The sequence below is a fragment of the Diorhabda sublineata genome, chromosome 6 (genome assembly GCF_026230105.1).
Source record: "Diorhabda sublineata isolate icDioSubl1.1 chromosome 6, icDioSubl1.1, whole genome shotgun sequence".
NCBI lineage: Eukaryota > Metazoa > Arthropoda > Insecta > Coleoptera > Chrysomelidae > Diorhabda > Diorhabda sublineata.
The window spans coordinates 36,727,157-36,747,632 of record NC_079479.1 but is presented as its reverse complement, the minus strand read 5'-3'; the positions used below and the strand labels follow the sequence as shown (position 1 = coordinate 36,747,632).

General features: G+C 29.8%; 4 protein-coding genes across 7 annotated transcripts in view; 2 read left to right on the top strand and 2 right to left on the bottom strand.

Moving 5' to 3' along the window:
- Positions 1 to 105: 105 nt before the first annotated feature.
- Positions 106 to 7,883, top strand: LOC130444956 (protein ENL). Its single transcript, XM_056780353.1, has 9 exons — positions 106 to 752; positions 1,207 to 1,433; positions 1,664 to 1,910; positions 2,161 to 2,386; positions 2,457 to 2,751; positions 2,821 to 3,191; positions 3,273 to 3,450; positions 3,863 to 4,051; positions 4,731 to 7,883. The coding sequence occupies exons 1-9, from the start codon at positions 572 to 574 to the stop codon at positions 4,926 to 4,928; spliced, it is 2,112 nt and encodes a 703-aa protein (XP_056636331.1). The 5' UTR covers positions 106 to 571; the 3' UTR covers positions 4,929 to 7,883.
- Positions 7,884 to 8,225: 342 nt separating this feature from the next.
- On the bottom strand, positions 8,226 to 8,998 carry LOC130445394 (39S ribosomal protein L33, mitochondrial). The gene is made up of 3 exons (XM_056780992.1): positions 8,578 to 8,998; positions 8,414 to 8,517; positions 8,226 to 8,358 (listed from the first exon to the last, which is right to left on the bottom strand). The coding sequence occupies exons 1-3, from the start codon at positions 8,616 to 8,618 to the stop codon at positions 8,309 to 8,311; spliced, it is 195 nt and encodes a 64-aa protein (XP_056636970.1). The 5' UTR covers positions 8,619 to 8,998; the 3' UTR covers positions 8,226 to 8,308.
- Positions 8,999 to 9,139: 141 nt separating this feature from the next.
- On the bottom strand, positions 9,140 to 18,051 carry LOC130444857 (zinc finger C2HC domain-containing protein 1C). Of its 2 annotated transcripts, none has more exons than XM_056780153.1 (7): positions 17,406 to 18,051; positions 14,911 to 14,987; positions 12,128 to 12,491; positions 11,820 to 12,076; positions 10,271 to 10,393; positions 9,671 to 9,940; positions 9,140 to 9,553 (listed from the first exon to the last, which is right to left on the bottom strand). In XM_056780153.1, exons 2-7 carry the CDS (start codon positions 14,935 to 14,937, stop codon positions 9,266 to 9,268), a joined length of 1,329 nt encoding a protein of 442 aa, XP_056636131.1. In that variant the 5' UTR covers positions 14,938 to 14,987; positions 17,406 to 18,051; the 3' UTR covers positions 9,140 to 9,265. The 2 variants fall into 2 exon arrangements, with proteins under 2 accessions (XP_056636131.1, XP_056636130.1); XM_056780152.1 differs by having other exon boundaries at positions 12,128 to 12,509; positions 12,586 to 14,987; positions 17,406 to 17,648.
- The window catches only part of LOC130444862 (uncharacterized), a 36,121-nt gene continuing 27,240 nt past the window's right edge, over positions 11,596 to 20,476 (top strand). For 2 of the 3 annotated variants that reach the window (XM_056780179.1, XM_056780181.1), the window contains exon 1: positions 18,436 to 18,676. In XM_056780179.1, coding sequence (XP_056636157.1) covers positions 18,549 to 18,676 — 128 coding nt within the window. In that variant the 5' untranslated portion in view covers positions 18,436 to 18,548. Of the gene's footprint in view, positions 11,761 to 18,435; positions 18,677 to 20,476 lie in introns of those variants that run through there. The other variant, XM_056780183.1, reaches the window with a different exon arrangement.

The window sequence follows — 20,476 nt, the reverse complement described above, 5'->3', positions numbered from 1 at the left end:
CCTATTCTATGAAATTATATATAGTTACGAATTGCGGTCATAGATAAATTAAAACGTAGAATTCGAAAGCTTAGAGGGATAAACGGTTAACGAATTTTAGTTCATGCCACTAATATACGTGTACTATTAATTAACAAGTTATGAACCAAAAAACAATATCTCTTCGTATTACATTTGTAATGTGTAATCGCAGTTATCACCCGTCATAATCGAACTAAGATTGACATAAAAAAATGCCTAGAATCGAAAATATACTACGTCATTTGTTACTGAAATTGATACACAAACAAACTTTTAATATATATTTTATATGTACTAAACTTTTAAATTTCCGAGAGAAGTATATTTAGTGAAATTTATATAAATCCCAAGCTGCTGTATCAATTTACAGTTTACATACTATATTGTATGTATATCAATGAATGAATGTGACAATTTTTTCTAACTTTTAACCACATGTAGAGAAAGATCTATAATTAGGTTGTTACAAACGCTTGACACAAATTAAGAATAAAAAGCATTTTAAAGAACAAGTGTACGATGGAGGATTTGTGGGATGTTTAATTAAAACATGTCCTTAACCATTCTATTGGAAATTGGGCATGATGCCTCTTTAAGATCTAAAACTACTTCAGAAGGATTTACTCACGATTGGGAAGTTTTCGTTAAAGGACAAAACGGAGCAGATATACATTATTATGTAGAAAAAGTTGTTTTTTATTTGCATGAAACGTTCCCAAATCCAAAACGAGGTATATAAAGTATTTAATCCAAACATTTTCATTGAATGAAAAAATAATTAGTCCCGTTTATCTAATTGTAGATTTCATTATCTATAATTTGACTTATTAAATGATATTTAGAGAAATTTAACGAACTTATAGAATGCCTATTAAGTTCTGATATGTTAAATTAATTAATACTAGAAATGATTAAAAATGGAGAATCATTTAATTACCTTTTTTATTATTTATTTACTTTTTTTTTGGAATAAAAGAAATATATACTATAATTTATGTATTCTCAACAAGTTTTTTTTTAATTCAAGTGAGTGAAAATTCTGAATTTTCTTAAATAAAATAACAGGTATGGAAATGGCATTGATAAATTAGTATTAATTGCATGTTATTTATCAAAATATATTACATAAATTGCAAATGTGGATGGAATCGTTTTTTTGTTTTAACGTATTTTGATATTTTTTAGTTGTTAAAGATCCTCCATATTCATTAAGAACATCAGGTTATGCTGGATTCAAATTACCCATAGAAATACATTTGAAAAATAACCAAGAACCAAAAAGGATAAAGTTCAATTATGAGCTCTATCTTCAACCGACTGGTCCTCCAATACATAGAGTTCAAAAAGAAAAATATACTTTTTTTAACCCTTCAGAAGAATTTCGAGTTAAACTATTAAAAGGTGGAGCGGTGGTAAGCGGAAAATATGGATTACTCTATTTAGGGACATTTTGGAAGTTTTTTTGTTTGTATAACAACCCAAAATCCAATATATTTTACTTATTTTCTAAGTATTTGTCTCATATTCCTCAATCTGCCAATTTTTATGATATAAGATAACGACTTTATTTCATTTATTCATAAATACATTCATTTATATTTGAATAAAAGCTTTTTAAATTGATCTTGTGTTACGTTAACAGGAAGGTGGTGGTAGCAATATTGAAAATAGTATAAATAGAGGAATGTCCATAGAGAAAAATCAAATGACTAGCAAACCAAAATTGAGTGGTTCAGATATACCTAAAAAACACAAAATGAAACTAGAGGAACCGAGAACGACGGATTTTGAAAATTTATTCGGGCCTCCAATTAAAAAAACTACTAAAATACCCGAACTTCCGAAAACCAAGGAACCTCCAACTATCAAACCTCCAAATGTTGACAAATGTAAGTAGATTTGAAATATTTTCAATTGAAATTTAATTTTTGAGCATTAAAAATTATTATTAAAATATCTGTTGATAGAATCATCTATGGAATGCTAGAAAATTTATAAAATCTTCAAATCTCTTCAATCTATATATTATTTTCATAGTCTGGCAATATTGCAAAAATGAGACTACAAGTTTTTTTCTATAATTTAAATTAATTTTTCTGTTGTAAATTGTACACAGCTCTTCAGTATTTCCGGTTTTAGGTATCGATAAAGAAAAGAATGATAAAACGAAATCAAACAAAAATACACACAAGGACAAGGAAAAACCCAAAGAAAAATCGGACAGCTTAGATAAGAGAAACAAAGAAGAAAGAAAAAAATTCAAAGATGAAAAGAGTAAGGATAGAGAAAGATCAAAAGAGAAAAGTTCGAAAAAGGAAAGAGAAAAATCACCGGCGATTAAACCAAGAAGCCCCACACCAAAAAGGTAATAAATTCGTACATTTTTCTCGACATATGTATATAAATATTTCAAAATATTTTTTTTATGTTATTAGATCTCCGAAAAGAGATGCTAGCCCAGTTCCAATACAAAAACACAGCAGCAGCAAAGAGAAGGATACGAATAAAGATGAGAAAAAAGATAAAGATAGAGACAGGGATAAGAAGGAAGAAAAAAAATCGAAAAAGGATAAACGGGACCACAAAGAAAGCAAACATAAAGATAGAGATAGGGATAAAGATCATAGAGATCACAAAAATAAAGAAAGTAAATCGAGGGAAAAAGAATCAAATGTTATCAAACAGAATGAAACTAGTCCCATTCCCCCACCTACACAAAATACGCACAAGGTAAAATACATTAAATAAACGCTTCCAGAATTGATATTATCTTGATTAATTACCTCATTTCCTTTTCAGACTGATAAAAAGCCAAAAGAAAAAGAACAAATTAAGGAACAACCGAAGGAGGAAGAGAAAGTTGAAAAATCAGAAAAAGTGGAGAAGATAAAGAACGAATTGGAAGAGAGACAAAAACACAAACACAAAAAGAAAGATCGCAAAGAGAAAAAAGATGAGAAACATTCCAAAAAGGAAGATAAAAAAATCGAGAAGGCGCCAAATTCGATTTCCACTTTGAAAGATGTTCAAGTCAAAGAAGAAAAACCTATTACGGCACCTCCCAATCGACAAGTGGATAAGAATAATTTGTTTGGCAGCCCAAAGAGTGATTCACCATCGACTCCCAAAGAAACTGAAGTGAAAGTAGAAAATAATTCACTATTTTTGAGGTAAATTATTAAGAATTAATTTTACATAACAAACAGGAATATTATTTTGAATTATTCAATGATGAAAAACAAAATTTTTAGGGAGGATGAATCATCTAATGATTCGGTTAAACTGAGTAGTAAAGAAGCATCTCCCGCTCCTCGTATACCTTCAAAGTCTCCATCACCACCTCCGCCACCTGAACCGGTTAAAAAACCCGAACCAGAGAAGAAGAAGGAACCGTCGCCAAAGAAAAAGGAAAAAAAGGAGAGAAAAAAGGTGAAACTTGATGTAATTCCGTTTACCATCACTTATTATTCGATAGGGATACTTCCGAAAACAATTATTTTTACAAATTTAAAGCTGACCTAACCTAGATATCGTCGTTGTTTTGGCAGGAGTCACAAAGTGCGAAAAGACACTTTTGTAGTAGAATAGTTTGAAGGTTTAGAGTAAATTAGGTAGCGCTATAGATGAATTATTGGACACTACCGCTATTAAAAAACAGTAACGTGTAGAAATTAGTGAGTTTTGTCGGTCAATAGATCGGCTAAATTTAAATCGAGTGGTGTGAATATATGAAACGCTGAAAATTGGATTTGGTAACTTTCGCCAGGACAACGACGATATCTCAGAAGTTTTTCTTTGTATACTTGGAAAATTGTTCACAATGACGCTGTTTTTTTTTTAGGATAAGAAAATTGACAAAGAAAAAGATGAAAAAAGAAAAAAACGAAAAAGCGATCCTACTACTACGGTGGAAGAAGAACCGCCGGAAAAAATAAATAAAATAGAAGAAGCAGCAGTAAATTCTGATGAGGAAAGTAAAGTTTCAAGTACAGAGGATACGACGCCGGTCGTTGTTCCACCGAAAAGTGAGGTAAACCAATAAAATTTGGGCTACTCGTGTAATGTTTTTTAAATTGATTTCAACTGTTTTTAACGGGGTATTTCCAAACAGTAAAATATTCACTAAACTGTACACTTAAACACTTCACTAATTTATTTAAATTCGCCGTTTAATTTTTACTATTGCGATCCGTTCACTATGACACACCGTTATTTAATGATATTTATACACAACGGATTTCACGATAATTCCAATACTAGAATATAAACAGACAAAAACGCCTTTTTAGACATTATCTTTATTATAAAAACGACCGTAACATACGGTAATATATACCTCTTAATAACCGTTGGAATTTTCTATTAACATAATCGAACAGTATCGGTTTCACGGTCCATGTCGTGGACGAGTTCGTAACAATACTTTTTCCGAAATTGTCAAGCATCCCAAATGGACATTATTCGTAAGTAAGGTATTGGCCTTTAGTATACCTTTCTATATAGAAACAAATTGCAAAGTTGCATGTAGTTTGTAAGTCACGGTAGGTACTGTATCCATTTGGATAACTTGTAATACATAGTTATTTACGGTGTTGCCATATTTAGGCACGATAATCGATTTTTCTTTGAAATCTTTCAAATAAGTTTATTCGAATAGACAATTTTGGAAATGAAACTAGTAAATTTTCTAAACAATACTTTTTTTTCAGTGTGATATGGATATGCTTCGAGAATTGCAGAGAAAAATAATGAGTTTAAAGGATAACGCCGATCTCCAACGGGTGGTTCAATTGATCGCCGAAACTGGTCAATACGAAGTATCGGCTCATACTTTCGATTTCGATCTTTGTCTTTTAGACAGATCGACAGTGCGACAGTTACAAGACTTTTTTTCGACGATATCGTAGTAAACAATTATTGATTAAACCATCAAATTTTGTTAATAGTGAGATCAAATAAGAGCTGGGTAATTTTAGTACAAATACCGATAAGATTTCAACCATAGTGAATCTAATGAAACATTGAGATTACGGACGGTTTTGGTTCATTATTCTGTAGATTACATATAGTGGTAATTGGAATTTTTAATTGTCTCAAATCAATTCTCAAAAATTCTAATTGTTTTGATTCTAGGTCTCTTTTGATAAGAAAACTAGTTTGTCGTTTTGACCTATTTCGGTCTCGATGCATATAAAAGGATCTTAGCAATAAGAAACTAACAGAAATTAATATATTTGTTTGACAAATAGTTACCCGGCTCGATCAAATTAATTTGTATATAAAATTTTTTTGTTATAGTGTTGAATATACCAAGTGAGCGATATAGAGACCAATGTTTTATATTTAATTTGAAAAAAAAAGGTTATATAGGACTTGTAAATGTGAAGTTGTGCGTTACATTAAAGGATGGAATGTGCTGTGGGTAATTTGATCGCGACAGGTTCAACTCGGTTTAAAAATTCAACGAAACCAAAATGCAAGTCATGCATTCATTTTATAATTTGAATAATTGGAAATTACACTAATAATAATCCAAATTTTAGTTGGAATTATACTTATAGATATCCAAAGTTGAAAATAAATGATTCAACCCCATTAGAATATAAAAAATATGTTTTTTTTAATATAAATTTTAAAAAGTACAATTTTTTCATCACGCATTCAACTGAATTTGTAAAAAGTACATTTTTATATTCATTTTTTCAACATTCACGCAAAAAATAATGAAATTAAAAAAGTGGCCTTCTGTCACCAGGGGTATTCATAGAGCCGGTTGAGTTTGGTGTTTGTACCTCTGCGCCACACGCTCCAAGGTCTCGCTAGTTATATCTGCTTTTTCGTTCTCCTATTCAGTAGTCGTTGAAGTTTGAAATTCGCTCTATTCCTCCCTTTCGCTCGTTCTCTTATTCCCATGAAGTTGTCATTTGGACTTCAGTTCACCCTCATTTTGACTGAATGGATGAATATCATCAGCTTAGGCACTGTCCTCCTCTATTAACTTTGATATTTCTTATGACTCGTTCTAGTGTCAGATCTCCTCCGTTATCATAACTTTGCTCTTGGTCTCAGCTAACGTCATCCGCATCAGAGGAATGCCAAAAAGGGTTGTGTAGAGTTAAGATCGATCAAATACTGTCATAAGCTTGTTTGTAATCTATTAAAGAACCGCGGTATGGAAACAAACGAAATTGTAAGTTTTGGAACAATTTTTTTTTAAAAATTCAGGCTGAGATGAACCTATTGAAATCTTCATAAAAATGAATGGATAAACCTTAATCCCCCCCTTTATTTTAGTTACAAATTTTAATTATATCATCTCTTTAGATTTAAGTCTCAATAATTTTTTCTCTAAATAAATTGTACATAATATTTTAGTAATCGCGTATTGAATTTAAGAGAAACCGCTACAAGTCGTTATGGTTTTAAAAATATCGAATTTGGATCATACAAAATTCTTTTTTTTTTTTTTTTTCTCTCCTTTATATAAAGCGAAATGTACTAATTTGTAAATAGGTAATAGGAACGGTGAGTTATAAAGTATTAAACGTTTTTAAAAGCTGACAACAATGCAATAACATTACGTTATTACATATTTCTCAATCACACTGTATAAATAGTATATAAAAATTCATTTACAAGTTCAACTAATGATTTATAACAACTTCTCATACTAGAACTTCCCCGCTATTGATTTATTATGTATTGAAAATAATTACTATCAAAAAAATTACATATAAATGATTAGTACTTTAGGTTCACCGTATCCACAATAATGAATTTAGTACAATTCTAAAGTAGAATCATTTTTATTCTATCGATTTATCTTTATTTATCAATATTTTTTAGCAGCTAGTTGTTTTCATTTAAAAATCAACTGCTCATGAAACTACTTTTGAGTAGAGAAAGATTGATTGCTTACTCTGTATGTTTGTATATATTTTGTACATTATTTAATGAAAAAATCGATAAAATGTTCCAGCTGTATTTTAGAAGAAGTAAATTTTAGAATTACAATCTTCGATATCCCAAAATCTATACAAATACAATCTTTGTATGCTATTTCCCTTCGAATTTACACAAATTTTTATGATTTCTTCAAATTATTAAAAAATAAGTATGGAATTGAATCGTTCATGTATAAAAGTAGATGAAGATAATATAAAAGTTTTTATTTCTCTTACTTTTATACTCAAATATCAACTTTTATTTGGAAACTATTGAAAATTTCGAAATCACAAAGACTCCAATGTTATTTCGATCCCAATAAACACAGCTGCTTACTCAAACTCGAAAAAAAATTCCATTTGGGTGTTGTTATACCTTATAAATCCCCTATAAATAATTCGAATTGTCTTATAACTTTTTACCTCTCAGATTATTCTATATATATATATATATATATATATATATATATATTTCGTGATTATTTGTCTTGATTTTTTCTTTAATAACAGATAAAACGTTGACATACTATAACATTTCAATTAATGGAGGTCTAAAAATCAAGACAAATAATTAGAACTTGTTATAATTGATTGTGTGTTGAACTTTATTGTGATAAGATTATGTGGGTGGAATTATCAGGCTTCTTTTTGACTACTTCTGAAATATATTAACCATACATTTTGTGGATAATTTTCATTTCAATGATTAGTACCAACGGATCTTTCTCTGCTATTATAAAAGTTGATTATATCGCTATTTTATGTAATATAGTAAGGTGTTGATATATATATATTGAAATAAGATTAAGGGACAACGTGTTTCACATTAAATTATATTTTGTTGTTTGTTGTTTTTCTAAGACTTGACTATTTAAATAAATGGAATGGACGTATGCATGTTTTACTTAAAACAAACTGTTTTAATCCGATAATTTTACCAAAAGCTAAACATACTCATAATCTCTTTGAATGATATCGTTTCTTTTGCCTAGTAATTAATCACACCTAACATATAAATGAAATTATACTTTGCTAAAAACAAAAGTAGATTGGTACGTTAAATTTTTATATGCTATTTCAAACGAATTTTCATAGAAAAAAGACTAAAACTCAAGAAAATCATTAATCAATCTTATACACTCGAGTTTAAATCTATACTTCCAATTTCCATAAGCAGTTCTAATTTTTCCAATTTTGCATTGAAACAAACATCATCTATTGTCTTTGGATTATGATAACTCACTTCCCAAACCAAGAATCATTGATTTAATTGAATTTATTTGACAAATAATATTCTACATCTATTATTAAATATTAAAAATACGTTGCAGCTTTACAATTTATTACATACTTCGAACTTTTTTCTTCTCTTTGTACAAACAATCTTTCATAACTAAAAATAAAAACATAATTAAATAAAATCTGCTATAATACCGTTTTATACTTACTAAACGGATCAAATCTAATTACTTCTAGTTTATCTGCTAATCGTTCTCTTATTTTATTAAAAGTATGTCCACTTACTACACTTTCCATTTGAACCATAATGTGTCTACAATAACAATACACGTAACAGATAAAACATAATTTATAAAAAAAATGATCTACTTACTTGCTTTTTACTTTTTTAAATAAAATGTTTGTCAAAAACATTTTTTATTCAATTTACGTAAATTTATTTTGAGGTTAAATTGTCTCTTCTTTTTTTTCGTTCAGTTTATTTGTCGTATTTGAAATAGTGATGGTAATTCATAAAAGAACGTCTAAGAAATCACTTAATGAAAAGACATGAATTAAAATGAAATAATTCGTACATTACAATCTACAGTTAGAAAAACTCTTAATACAAAATATTTATTGCATAACCAAATAAACTAGTGTCGCTACGTGACTAGCAAAAATTTAAAATGTCATTTCTTTAAATCACGCTGAATACGCTGTTTATACCAACACTCACATTTACACTTTCTGTCGCGCGTTTCGATAGTCTTCAGAGACTGAAGGTAAAGGTTACATCATCTTCGTTATTCGGAGAAAAATTTCTTCTTACTAAATAGTCACCGATGCCTCTACCTCACTCATTTTTCAGGCAGTGATTTAGCACTAAAAACTCCGACATTCGCACACGGTAGAGTCCACACCAACGATTGTTTCGTTTGGTCGGAGAAGAAAACCAATGATATAGTCATTATATATCTTTAATTAAATATACATTATAATAGAAAATATTAATACAAATAATTTTTTTAATAAAAATTAATAATCAAGCTGTATAAAAATATAAATTAGATCAAGATCAACTATTTTTTTTGTATTCGACTTTTAGAGGCTGTTCCAGGTTTAGGTTTATTAAACTGATAATCGGCACATTTGGGGATGTGCCTTTCGGCTGCGGCTTGATTAAACCTCCTCCCGCAATGGGGACATTGCACGTAATCAGGATTCGACGACGGTGGCGGTGGAGGTAGATCGGATAGTTTCCCCCCTTTGGACAAATGAACTTGAGCTTCTTTCGCTGCTCTTATCGCTGAAATGAACTCTTCGTGAGTTCGACGCCAGTCTTTCTTCGGAACAGTTCTCGTTAACGACTGAAATGAATACAGGGTATAAGAGAAAATATAAAAGTTATCGGAACAGGATAGCAGGATAAAATAAAATTTTTTGAGTGATTAGGTATACGAAATCGTGAAATTATTTGTATTTACCTTGTTGTTTATTTTTGATCTAGGACCTTTTAAAACGTACGATTCCAATTCGGTGCCAAGTACTCGATGCTTTGTGGCATCGTATATTTTTCGTTTTTTCTTTCCCGTTTTCGAGCAAACGTCTTCGTGTTTTTCAATACGATCTTCGGCGAATCTTCTACCGCAATAAGTGCATTCGGTGAGATCGTCTCTATTCACTACAGTTCGAGGACTTTGTTGTTTGGCCGATGGACGAGTCGATGACGGTGCACGAGGTACTGTTGTTTTTGACTACAAGAATACGTACAATATTTCACTCTCAATACCGTCTACTCTTTAACGAGACAAAACAGTAGCACAGTGTTGTCAAATCTAATAAAATATATCTATACAAGAAAATTTGTATATAACCATTTGCTGTAGATTTTAATTTTTTCATCTCGACTCATTTGACAATCTCGCGCTATATCTCTTAAATCGATATTTTTATATCTAAATAAATTATCACTATAAAAAATATTCAACTCGAATAAAATTAAATAACACGATAAAAATGATAAATCGAGTTTCGAAAATGGAAAAACTGAAATAAATTCGGAATAACAATGATTCAATTCTTACTTTGTCTTGCATTCCAGTATTAGATGTCTTCTTAACCGGACTATTTGGAGTACTGTTTCTTGGTGGGGAAGCTGTTTGTTTAGTTGAGGTTCTTTTAACGTTAGTCAAGTTATTTTTTTGATGCTGTAAATTAGTTTGTATAAATATTAACGACATATGTCAATATCATAATGAAAATTTTTGTGCGTGACGGGATGTGATAAGCCAAAAAGTATTATGTCATTAAGAACTGTCTATTCGGAATGAAAAGAACATAGACGATTATCGACGTTAAACGTCATTTCTAATTTCTCAAAAAAAAAAGAAGAGGAAACGTTACAAAAAGTAGAGGTGATTCTATATCAGACAAGTAATAATATTTAGAGTAGTTTTTACTCGACTTTTTGATAAAAATATCAAGGATTACATAAGCATTATAATTATTTCATATATACCATCAGTTCCGTATATCCTAGTAATAAACAGAGTGTATAAATTGAATAAATAAATTTCTCAATTTACGAAAAATAACGCGATCGAATTATGTCCCATCTCTATTTCGTTGCAAATCACGTCACATTCAATAATAACAAACATACACGTATCTATGACTAAAAACGTGTGTCGGATCTATTGATCAGTGATAACTATTCGGTTAGGATTTAACACGACACGCTACATTTTCTAGGAAAACTTTTTCGACTGAAAGTCTTCGAAAATTAATGATATCAAGGTCGGAATAATGGTGCTTAAACTTAATGGTATATTATTATCTCGTTCGTGTTGAATTTAAAAATTGATTGGTTGATATAATAACTACAGATAAGTTTCACGATTTTTTTAAATATTTTGTCAATATATGCGACTTCAACGAACCAGTGGCATAGCTAGTACAAAAAAAATTACATTAAAAGTATATTTGAGAATTCTTTTTTTTATAGTTTCCACTCGATAAAAACGTTGTGTAAAATTTTAATTTTTTCAGGATAACTTCAAAAGCTATGTGAAATTTAAGAAAATTCAAATATAAATAACCTTTTGAATAACAGTCTATTCATCTATCAAAACAAAAGATTCTTGGCGTTTCTATAATATTGTTTAGGGTTTAGTTCATGTAAACTTTATGATTTTTTGTATGTAATATTTTATAAAAATACGTCAAACCTCGAATTTACGTTCAAATTAAATTATTCATAGTTTAAAATGTTGTATAAGTATAAGGAATAAATTCAGTAAATATTGGCAACGTTGTAGAATTAACGCAACGGCAAATGTCTGCCCTCTGCCATTGTAGTATTTGAAAAGTTGGTTAGAAGTGTTAATTGCAATCAAATGTAGAATCTTAAGAACGGAAAATGTGAAATGTTAAATTATAAAAAATATATAAGTAGATAAGTAGCAGAAAGTGTAGACGGAAAAGTAATAGAAGTAGCAAGTGTTTATTAAGTGCACAAGCTTTTATTTTGTTACACAGTGCATAACCTCACTTTTGGATATATCATAAATACATGGTGAGTCAAACTAATTTTATTTTTCCGATTTATAATCAGTATTGTGAAGATATACTTACATTTTCTTGTTTGATATATGCTGCATTATTATTTGTTGGCGTTTTCTTCGTTATTAAGTTACTATTATTATTTTTGTTACTCTTCGCAAGAGTGTTATCGTTATCCCCTTCGTCTAGATCGTATAAAGGCATTTTTTCATTTTCTATGCCATCTATTTTGTTATTATTATCTATTTCTATTATTTCCCTATACGATTTCGAATGATTTTCGTTATCGCCATTTTTTACGTATTTAATTTCCTCAAAAGTTTCTTTTCCTACGACAAAACTATTAGTTAATCGTATTCGAAATATTTAGTAACACTTACCATTAATATTTTCATAAACCTTATTCACTACTTCTTTCTTCTTCACTAACGGTTTTCCATTTTTAATAACTGTAGTACTATTTTGAACGGTTGCTCTAACAGTCGTTTTCCTTTCGGGATACAATCCTCTCGAATTGTTTTTAGATTTTAACGGTTCCAGCGGATAACTTTTATCTATTCCAGCTTTTTGTCTTCTTTCGTCAAACATTTGGCGGACTTTTCCTCCGGTATTCGTTGTAGGTAAACTGTCGTTACTACCGGCGCTCCCCCTTCCAATTTTATCGAAAGCCCTTTGTTGTTGATTTTCGTATAGCTTCAAAAGTTTTTCTTCTTTTTCTTGCATCTGTCGTTGTTGGAAGCGAGCCTGTAATAATAAACATTTCTTTTTGCCCGGTTAAATATTAAATCAAATTCGTTAATTTCGAGATACATATCGACTATAAACAAACTATACTTACATATACACCTTTTAAATCTAATGCTTTCGAACCCCAAGAGCTTTCAAAATTTATCGACACATTATTTAAATTCGGTGATACATATTTATTCATTATCAATTCATATTCTCCTGTTATTATTTCAATTTAATGAATCATAACCTAACTAGGAATCGTGTTTTTTTTTTTTCAATATTACTCAAGAATATAAAATAAAGTAAAACTACGAAAGGCGTTGAACAGAATTTCATAAATCATTGAAGGTGATTTCGTTTTTTTCAACTGGACGCTTTAGTCGAAACTTATTCGGCTGTCGATCACGTATGAATGTACACGCCGCATAAAAAACCGTGCGCCTGTTACATTAACAGTTGTAGCATGGGTCAGTTATTTTCAAATTTCCCGCGGAATTAGCATGGATATGAACATTTGATTATAGAAATCTTTGTTTCTTGGTACGGGTGTGGCAGATCTATCGAGTATATAATCTTTCAATTCGATGTTGTTTGTTTTATAATTTTATTTCGTAGATGATCAGAAATAATTTTATAATGTGAAATAATATAGTTATAAACTACCATTTTGTTATTTTTTGACATTGTAATAGTACTACTAGTCATTTGAATGAGAAATTTATGAACAATCGTCGGGTACTTGTAGTCACCAGTTAACAGATAAGGAAGCGACATTAATAGGCCAATCCGTATGTTTTGCTTTCGGGAAAAAATGGAATACTCGAAATTATTAACTTACAATCAGGAGGCTTTAAAGGCAATCAGTTTACATAATATTAAATTTAAGTTAGTCTGGGATTGTATATATACCATATGAACACTATTGACATTGCGTAGGTTACAAAAGCAATCAGTAAAAAGTAAAAAAGTATCGGTAAAAGCCATGACAGTCACAAAACCTTTTACAACTTTAGGACAAGTCGTTTTAAGGCGTCAACAGCTGCACCCGCGTGTCCCTGTAGGCACTGATCGTTTTATTGTAAGCAACATAACTACCATTTCGGACTGGCCTAATAAATACAATTTATTGACTTTCACGTGTTTCACGAAATCGGTTCGTACTCACTTGACTAGATTCTTAATTCGATCGTTAAATTTTTACAACGTTGGTTAGGTTAGCATTCAAAACATCGAATTGTAATATGTTTGTAAACACATATTCGATTTTCAAGGTTGATTCGACGAGGTTAATAAAATATAAGTTATCGAAATATTTCACAAATTATCGGGACGTTTTCGTTATGGAAGAATCGAATTAAATTAAACGCTCGTTTGTAAAATATCAAAGTACCGTTTTGTAAGGTATTATCACGAATTAACAGTTATGAAAATGTAACATTATTACAATTCTGCATAAAGATAAATTAAAATGTAACTAATGTACCGCTAAATATATCCCGCATTGTGTATTTTCAACAAGTTCGGTTTCACCATAAAGAAAAATTACGATAACTGTTCGTTGGTCAAACCTAACCTAACTTTTGTTCGACGAATGATTTGATTATATGATGTAGGTACGAATTATGTTATTTTAGTCTTTAGTCCAAACTTCTAACACTAATTACAAATGTTTTTTTTTAGATTGTTTTCTGATAAATTTGTTTTGGAATAAAATTGTTATTTTTTTATTTAAGATTCGAACCAATTCATTTAAACACTAAATATAAAGATAGATGTCTCTTTGACAGATGACTTTTAGGTTATATCCAGTAAACGTATCAAATCCAAATTATTTTCCACTAGCTTATTATTTATATATTTTTTTATTTGTCGAAGAACATTCACTATGCAAATATATTATTTTTAGTTAGTGTTAAATAATTTAAATTGCAAATACTCATAGATGATTCATAATTTTGTGTTGGAAAAAAAATAATTGTAAAACATTGTATCCAATTTGGTATTGTGCAAATATCTACCGCTGATTTTTTTCATACAAGGTCTGATTACGAGAATTAATTCAGTATGTGTTCAGATTGAATAAATTTGTTTGTATTGACACACAGTTTCCGTACCGATATTTTTCTGCATTTAATTCCTAATTGATTTAAATCATTTCCACCAAGAATAGATTACGTTTGATGACATTTTTTTACAAAAAAAAAACCCCCCCAATTAGATCTAGAATATTCATCGCAAATAATCCCTTATTTATATTATAACCTATATTTCCATATAATGTGCCTACAGTACTTTATCTATACTGCGCATGCTTCGTGCGCGGTAAACATGCGCAGAACGAACTGAATCGTTCCCAATTATTTTACTTACACATTCCGTATATTATGTAGAATATTTACGAGTGGTTTTTAGTTGAAGAGATGTTTCTCACCTGCATTTGCACTAGTTTCGATGTCATTTTCGTATCGTTTCAATGTTGAAGTTTAACCGTATCACAGACTGTTCATTCTGAAACAAAAATGAATATTTTCATAATATATTTGAACAATAATGTAATTTTATTATTAATAATTAGACATCTATCAAATTGATTGTATGTTTTTATTGACATATAACCTTAAACATACTTAATCACTCATTTTATCGACAGTCGATTCGTAAAAGTGGAATTCCAGACTTAAATAATCATTTTATTTACTTTAAATTCACTTAGAAACATCGTTGGCCAACGTACATTAGATAATTTTGTGTATATAATGCAAAATTTACAACTACTCATATGGACCCGACGCTTCGGTTAGTTCTGCGCATCTTTTCCGCGCATGAAGCATGCGCAGTAACGTAGAGACGTTTTTCCCATAAGAACCGTCTATATAGGAATATTTCATATATGCAATCACTGCAACTAAAATAAATAGCTTAGGATCTTCGTATGTACCTAATATTCACTTTTAATATAATTTTATAAAAGATTTAAAAAGAATTCAGAAAAAGTAATAATATACTATATTTTATAGCGATTTGGCAACGTTGTATGAACATGTGAGTGAGATTCCATTTTAATCTGACATTTTGTAGTGCTCGAAAGTTGAGTACAAATATTTTGTTACGTAAATATGGTAAATTAGTTTCGATTCTGTATCAATATTCGATTTATATATATATATATAAAAAAAATTCAATAAGATTTTTTAATTAATATATCGTGTCTATTTGTGACATCGTTAATATCAACAAGTCGTTCACCCTGCCCTGCATTGCCCTACTGTAATATGTAATAAACCCTTTAATAGTAGTCGTCCTACAAACCGGTTAACATACTTTTTACTAAAAACAACCATACAAACAATAAATTGCTGGTTATCGATTATTTTATGAATTATAATTATCGATATTTTTGTTACAAGTTGTTGTATAAAAAAGGTAACCAAAAGTATATTTCTATGACACACCTATCCGTAATTTAGGTCATTTTATTATCATCCTACGCGGGTAACACGCGTAATTTATAACTTTATGAGCCGTTTAACCTTAAAAAGGGATTGGCAACATTCATTATAACTCGCTTTTATCAACAGAATTGTATATCAGAAATAAATTGACGTCGCGTAGCGTTGGTAGCACCATCTGTTTATAAATCTCGAAACTTAATAACTGACAAATAATATTTATCGTCGTTAATATCAATATCAACGCGTTTATATGAAAAAAAAAAAATGATATTTCTGTACATATGAATGTTTCCTAACCCCATTTTCTATCAGTTAAAAAATACCGTTCCCATCTCTAGTTCGAACGTTCCAAATAGAGCAGTCCAATTATTGGCGTTTCAAATATTTTTCCTATTTAACAATATTATGATTCAACAACGATTTTATCGCAAGAAAACTTCGATACAATATAAATATTAATGTAAAGAGTTGATAAACTTTTATCGATTTTGCAAATATGTCGCAGTTTTATATTGATTCATTCATTTTAAGCTGTAAATTTTGATACGTCGTATACTTTGTGTACAGGGTTAGTCGAAATTAAATCGAATAACAAAATTAATCGTCGAAATAATCGTCCAATCGTAAAATTTCTTTTATATGCTTGTACGTACATCTATTAGTAATGAAATTGTCCCTTTTCCTTAGTAACCTTGAAAACGAAGACTATTAAATCGATAATTTATACAGATGGTAATAAAAACTGTCGTTACGTAAGTTTTTATACCGAAAATCGCATCGATTTTCGAAAATTTACATTCGAGAACTTTTCTAGAATATACGTATTACGAGGTGCGTCCAATATATTCAAAGTTCGACACCGACAAACAATAGATAATAAAAACTGTCAATTGAAATGAAAAAACTATTTACAAGTTGTCGATCTATGTCAGAACATGCTTTCGAATTCAATCGACGCTATTATTTAGTTTTTATGAATCCACAAATTTCATTTATACTCAAAACTGTATCGGAGACTTTGTTCGCACTGAAGGTAACCTTCAGACGATAACTTGCTTATACAGGGTGAAGCAATAAAACGTGCATATTGTGCATGAACCATACGAGGGAAATCAATCACCTAAAGGAAAATATCCACCAGGAAATGACGACAAATACCTCAGATTTCTCGAGAAAAGTTTAGAGGAGTGTCGCCGTCATTTAGACATTTGAAAAAATAAACTTTATTTAACTACCTAATCATCATATTTTTTATTTCAAAAATACCTCATGTATTTATTTTTTTATCCCGTACTTAATAATTCCACGTACTATTGCGCCACCCTGTATACGGTCTTTTGTACTTTTTTATCGAATATAAAAGGATTAGAGGAATTTTATTGTGACGAAATATTTTTTTTTCAACGCTAGTAGGATATGCGACGTATAATAAAACGTAAATTGTAATTCGAAAAAAAAAAAAAAAAACACTCACCTTTTGCCTAATTGTATCGGGGAATTTCCTAATGTATCACCGCGAACCACGAATCTCGAATACCGGCGGATTTATCGTTGTGTAATAACTTTACGCAACGTCTGCTCCTCGAGCCGCGACCGTCCTCGATAGAGTCGAAACCCGCAACTAAACGGCCACCCGACTAGTTTTATTGTACAAGAACAAAAAACGACGCAATCCGAAACGGTATTTGGTCGCGTTATTTTTGCAGGAAATAACCAGTTTTACCGAGAAGTGGTTTATAAAGTGCGAGAGAAGAGATGTGTGTGATAACACTTTTACTTTATATACGAGGTTGAATTAAATAATAAAAATTAATGAATCGAGTAGCTGTTGTCAATTCGACGCCCAATTTTTTTTTTAACTAAATTTGTTTTTTAATACGGAGCTGTTCACCCACAATTAATTTTATTTTTATACAAATCGACATGTGGTGACCTTTGTAAACACCAACAATAGCATGAATCACACTTTTCTCAACCTTATTTAGACTTTTCTTGCGATTTTTAAATCAGATATTTACGTAGCCGGATCGCCCACTTTCGTAAACCGGTTTTATTTTAAACGAGTACGTTTATAATACTGCTACTTTTTCCGGAACAAAAAAAAAACGTTTAATTCTCCTTTAATCATAATATTGATACAACAAATCTATCATTCGCTTTTTAAATTACTAGAAACTTCAAATTTGTAGCGTCATCTGTATGTCAAACTATTAAATACATAATAAATAGATATTTTGAAATATTAACAAATTTTACGTCTGTGGCGACATCTACATTTTAAACCGCGATCTATTGGTCAAAGGTAACTGTAAAAATAAAGTTAATAGACTAAGAATAAATCGGATGACTTTGAGTTTCTAATGATTAACCATGATAATAAGTAAATAGAAAAACAACTTTTCTACAAAAATGATAAAAGATTAATAATATTTTTAGAAAATAAAATCGACAAAATGAGGCGTTCCATCCACGTGACATTAAACACCAATCAGAAAAGTATGACGTCGCACCTCGTGAAACGTATAAAGTGACCAGGTTATTTCGAGTTTTCAGCAATTATAGTTAAATTAATATAGTTCGTTTTTAATGTAATCTTGAAATACAGGTATAATTTGCCATGGAATCAGGATTTAACAAAGCAAACTGCAGTAATTTGTCAAAAATTGACGTAGTTCTGCTTGACAATTTTTTTGCATTCAACACCTACTTTTATTCATCAGAAGTCGACAGTGTTAAAACTTATATGTAAGTATTATGTAGAAAACAAACAAAATCTCATTCAATTAACAGTTACTAGTCAGAGAGTCGCATGTGGAATGAATATTCTTAACTGATTTTGAGGTTAACGAATACAAAGTTTCAATAACTGTTACTGTGTTATGTGCTGTATATTATGGTATATTTTGTACATTTATAAATAAATACATTAAGTTTTGTTTGATACTTACATCAAAATGTTCTTCACAGAAATAATTTGTGGAATTAGTTGATAAAGAAAGAGCACCTTGTATCCTTGCCATTTTAAATCATTTTCTTCATTGTTTAGGACGTATATGAATAATTTGTCTGGCGTTTTTATCGTTGCACTTTCACATTGGGGCACTATACAGTATTTATAATACGATGTATTCATTATTTATTAAAAAACACAATTGACTGTCATAAACAAACACAGGTGTCACGTCATTCAAGACGCCATGATAGTCATGGCCTTTTTCGCGGGCAATTTCAAAATACAAACTAAAAAAACTTATTTTTCTTAAATTTTCGTGGCAAAATAGATGCTAAGCTATAGTTTTAAACTAATTTCCAAATTTTGTCAACTATCCTATTGTTTCGATTAGCAGTTTTTGAGACAAATTGAATTTATGACTTTATTACTGAAAATGAAGCAATTTTGTATCTGTATCTGCGTATTTTTTTTCCCAAATCAAATTTCATTAAAAAAAGATCTGCTTGTACAGTGCCATACGTGACAGATCGGAAGTACATTATTCGATTATATACAAAACGAAATGTAAAATAATATTTAGATTGTTGTACACGACATTAGAATAATAATTTTGATTTAGAAATTTCAACTTATTCCAGATAGCGATGACGAATAACAAATTCATATCTAATTTTTTAATTACGAAAAATGTTTCTCTTTTATCAGAATTTGATTTTCGAATTTTCTAGAACAAATTGTCTTGTATAGTATACGCATAAGGATGGGACGGATATTAAAACAACTTTTTTTCGGTGAAATATAATGTATTAAATTGAAAAGCAAAAACAAGATATCACAGGGTTTCTCTGCATCCCGTTAAACAGAGAGGACTTTTTCAAAAGTTTATTCCATTTAAGGACCATACTAATATTCATACAATTCATCAAACACACTTTGCTTATTTATTGAATAAGTTCTCCCTTAAATACATCGACAAACAAAACTCAACAATAAAATAAATAATAAAAAAAGGAACGTCTAAATTTAGTCCGTAACAAAATTAAAAAAAAAATAATAATTACTTAAAACTAGGTAGATACAAAAATATACAATTTTAAAACAACGGATCGGTTATCCTAAAATTTCCAAAGAAATTTTCAAGTTTTCATTAAAATTTAATCTATTATTGAATGTAGAGACAAACTTGCGATCGATTAATTTTTTTCTGCCCCGTTATCTTTCTAATACAGCAATTCAAATATACGGGGTGTTGATAAAATAAATTTGTTCTTATTGCTATACTTTGAAAAAAATAAAAAAAAAAACGTCGAATATCTTAGATAATATGAGCAATCGGCGGTTGAAATAATGTTGGTTTAAATTATTCTGAGCACCCCACATATTTGACGTTTGATATGTACCGAATTACTCGTACTAAATACGTTATTTTGATACACGTGTACCTACAAATTTTGGTATTTCATATTTACGTAGAAATTTAACAAAAATATATGAGTTACTGTTGAATATTGTCCAATTCCTTTAAATGTCGTTCTTTTGGCATCGAAAAACCACAGCAACCAGTTTGTTATAAACGGTAAATGCCTTAGATT